Source organism: Gavialis gangeticus, unplaced genomic scaffold (genome assembly GCF_001723915.1).
Source record: "Gavialis gangeticus isolate Ggan-Ray unplaced genomic scaffold, GavGan_comp1, whole genome shotgun sequence".
NCBI classification, from domain to species: domain Eukaryota; kingdom Metazoa; phylum Chordata; order Crocodylia; family Gavialidae; genus Gavialis; species Gavialis gangeticus.
In genome coordinates, this window is record NW_017729020.1 from 5,557,649 (window position 1) to 5,559,845 (window position 2,197).

Consider the following 2,197-nt stretch of genomic DNA (forward strand, 5'->3'; position numbering starts at 1 on the left):
TGCACTGGACCCTGACGACGCCCCGGGGCAGCCGCAGGGCTGGACCCGCGCTGTTAACCTTGGCCCCCACCGCGGAGCGTCGGGGCCAGGAGCCAGGGCGCAGTCCTGACGAAGCGGCACCCGCCCTCTACCCCAGGCCTGGGCTCTACTGAGGCCTTGACTGTGCGTGTCCAGTCAGGCACCTAAAGATGGCAGGCGCTGTGCAGGGTGCTGCTAGCGCAGGATGGTGGTGGGGGTTGCTGGCACCAAGGGCCCTTGCCAGCGCTGCCCGCCCCCCTCCGCATCCTGTGACCCAAGGCCAGCTGCTGGGGGGGAGGGGGGAATCCCAGACACTGCGCCTATTGTCTACCCCGACTGCCTGGCAGGGCACCTGCCTAGCAGGGCACCGCACCAGCGCTGCCAGGAGCCCTGGTAGCAGGACTTTTATCCCCGAACCAGGGTTTACTGCCCCTGCCTCAGTTTCCCCACCCACAGGGACACAGCAGACACAGCCTTTGACTCCACTGGTTTATTGGCTGGGGGCATATAAATACAGTGGCATATAAAATACCCCCACATCCCTAGCTGCCCCCCCTCAGGCAGATTGGGGGAGGGGTCTGGGGTAACAGGAACCCCCCCCGGCACTTAATAAATTCCCAAGGACAGAGGGGACCCCAAGGCAGAGCCTGTCCCCTCCCTTATTAAAAGGCACAGAGTGAATTTCTCCACCCCCCATATCAGCCTGGGAACCCCAACCCACAATACCCCTCCCAAATTTCAAACCCCAATACCCCCCTCAGCCAGGAGGGGGCAATTCTACCCCAATATGCCAAGGCTGGGGCAATTCTAGTCCTTCAATACCCACTAAGCAAGGAAGGGGCAATTCTAGTTTCCCAATTGCCCCAATTTGGGGGTAGTTCAGCCCCACATTGCCCCTCCAGCAGGGCTAGGGCAATTCCAGGACCCCAATACCCCAGGCTGGGGCACTTCTACCCCCATCCCTCCTCTAAGGCATGGAGGAGCAATTCCAGGCCCCCAAAACCCCCAAGCTGGGGCAATTCCCACCCCCCAGTACCTCCCCCACCAATTCCAGCCACCCACTTGACCCAGTTGGGGGGGGAGGGTATTTCAGCCCCCAATATCCCTCCCAGCCCAGGGGTGGGGCCTGGGGGGCCTAGGTGGGGATGACGCCAGTAGCAAAGAGGATGATGAGGATGAGGATGATGGCAACGATGAGGCCGATGATAACCATGGTCTTGATGTTCTTCCACCAGTACTTGCGTGCCACCTTCTGCGATGTCGTCTTGAAGTGCTCCGACTGTGGGGTGCACAGGGAGTTAGGGACTCGTGGGGGGAGATCTGACTGGGGGATGGAGCAGCTGTTTGTGAGCTGCCATCACTAGGCTTCAGAGTTAAAGCCTCTCAGCAGATTCCGGGCCTGTCGCATCTGCCCTGTATGTAGTGCCCCCCCCCCAGGGGCCCCATAGTCTCCTAGGATCCCCAAGATGTCCACAGCCCCCAATATCCCATCACACAATATGGGTACAAGTCCCCTGCCCAGCAGCTCCTCTAGCTGGGCTGTGGCTAAAGCTTGCAACTGCTCCCAGGGTGGGATCAGGGGCTTCTGTGGAGGCTGGGAGCTGAGGAGCGGCTGTGGCACCGAGACCCCCAGACCCCTCTGGACTCACGGTGGCCTCAAGGTCCTCAGTCTTGTTGCGCAGGTGGTCCAGGTTCTCACCGCGGGCCAAGATCCGCTCCACGTTCTGTGTCATGATGCTCTTGACGCCCTCCACCTCGCTCTGCAGGTCCCGCACATGGTCCGATGCCATCCTGTCACCTGCCACATGGGCACCAGGGGTTAACTCACACTGGGAGAAGGGGGACCTCCAATCGCCCCCCCCCAGCTCTGCTCTAGATGCTGGGGGACAGGACTGAGGCAGCAGAGTCCTGCCACCCTGGGGCTCTTGATCACTAGGGCACTGCTGCCTGCTGGGCTGGGGAAAGAACCCAGGCATCCAAGTGCCTCTTACCTCTAACCACTATGAGCTCACTGCCACAGGGCTGGGGAGAAAACCCTGGCATCCAGGGATCTAACCACTAGGCCCTCGCTGCCTGCAGAGCTGAGGAGGGCTGTTCCCATGGAGATCAGAAACAGCCCCCCCTTGCTACTCAGCCTTGGTTCCGGGCTCCACTGCCCCCCCCCCCCCCCAGGGGCGGG

General features: G+C 61.4%; 1 protein-coding gene across 4 annotated transcripts in view; it reads right to left on the bottom strand.

The window, feature by feature from the left end:
* Nucleotides 1-493: 493 nt before the first annotated feature.
* VAMP8 (vesicle associated membrane protein 8) overlaps nucleotides 494-2,197 on the bottom strand; it is a 7,214-nt gene continuing 5,510 nt past the window's right edge. For 2 of the 4 annotated variants that reach the window (XM_019514404.1, XM_019514405.1), the window contains exons 2-3: nucleotides 1,668-1,816; nucleotides 494-1,297 (exon numbers count right to left, since the gene is read on the bottom strand). In XM_019514404.1, the coding sequence (XP_019369949.1) occupies nucleotides 1,154-1,297; nucleotides 1,668-1,808 (285 nt within the window). In that variant the 5' untranslated portion in view covers nucleotides 1,809-1,816 and the 3' untranslated portion in view covers nucleotides 494-1,153. Of the gene's footprint in view, nucleotides 1,298-1,667; nucleotides 1,820-2,009; nucleotides 2,077-2,197 lie in introns of those variants that run through there. The other 2 variants (XM_019514406.1, XM_019514403.1) reach the window with 2 other exon arrangements.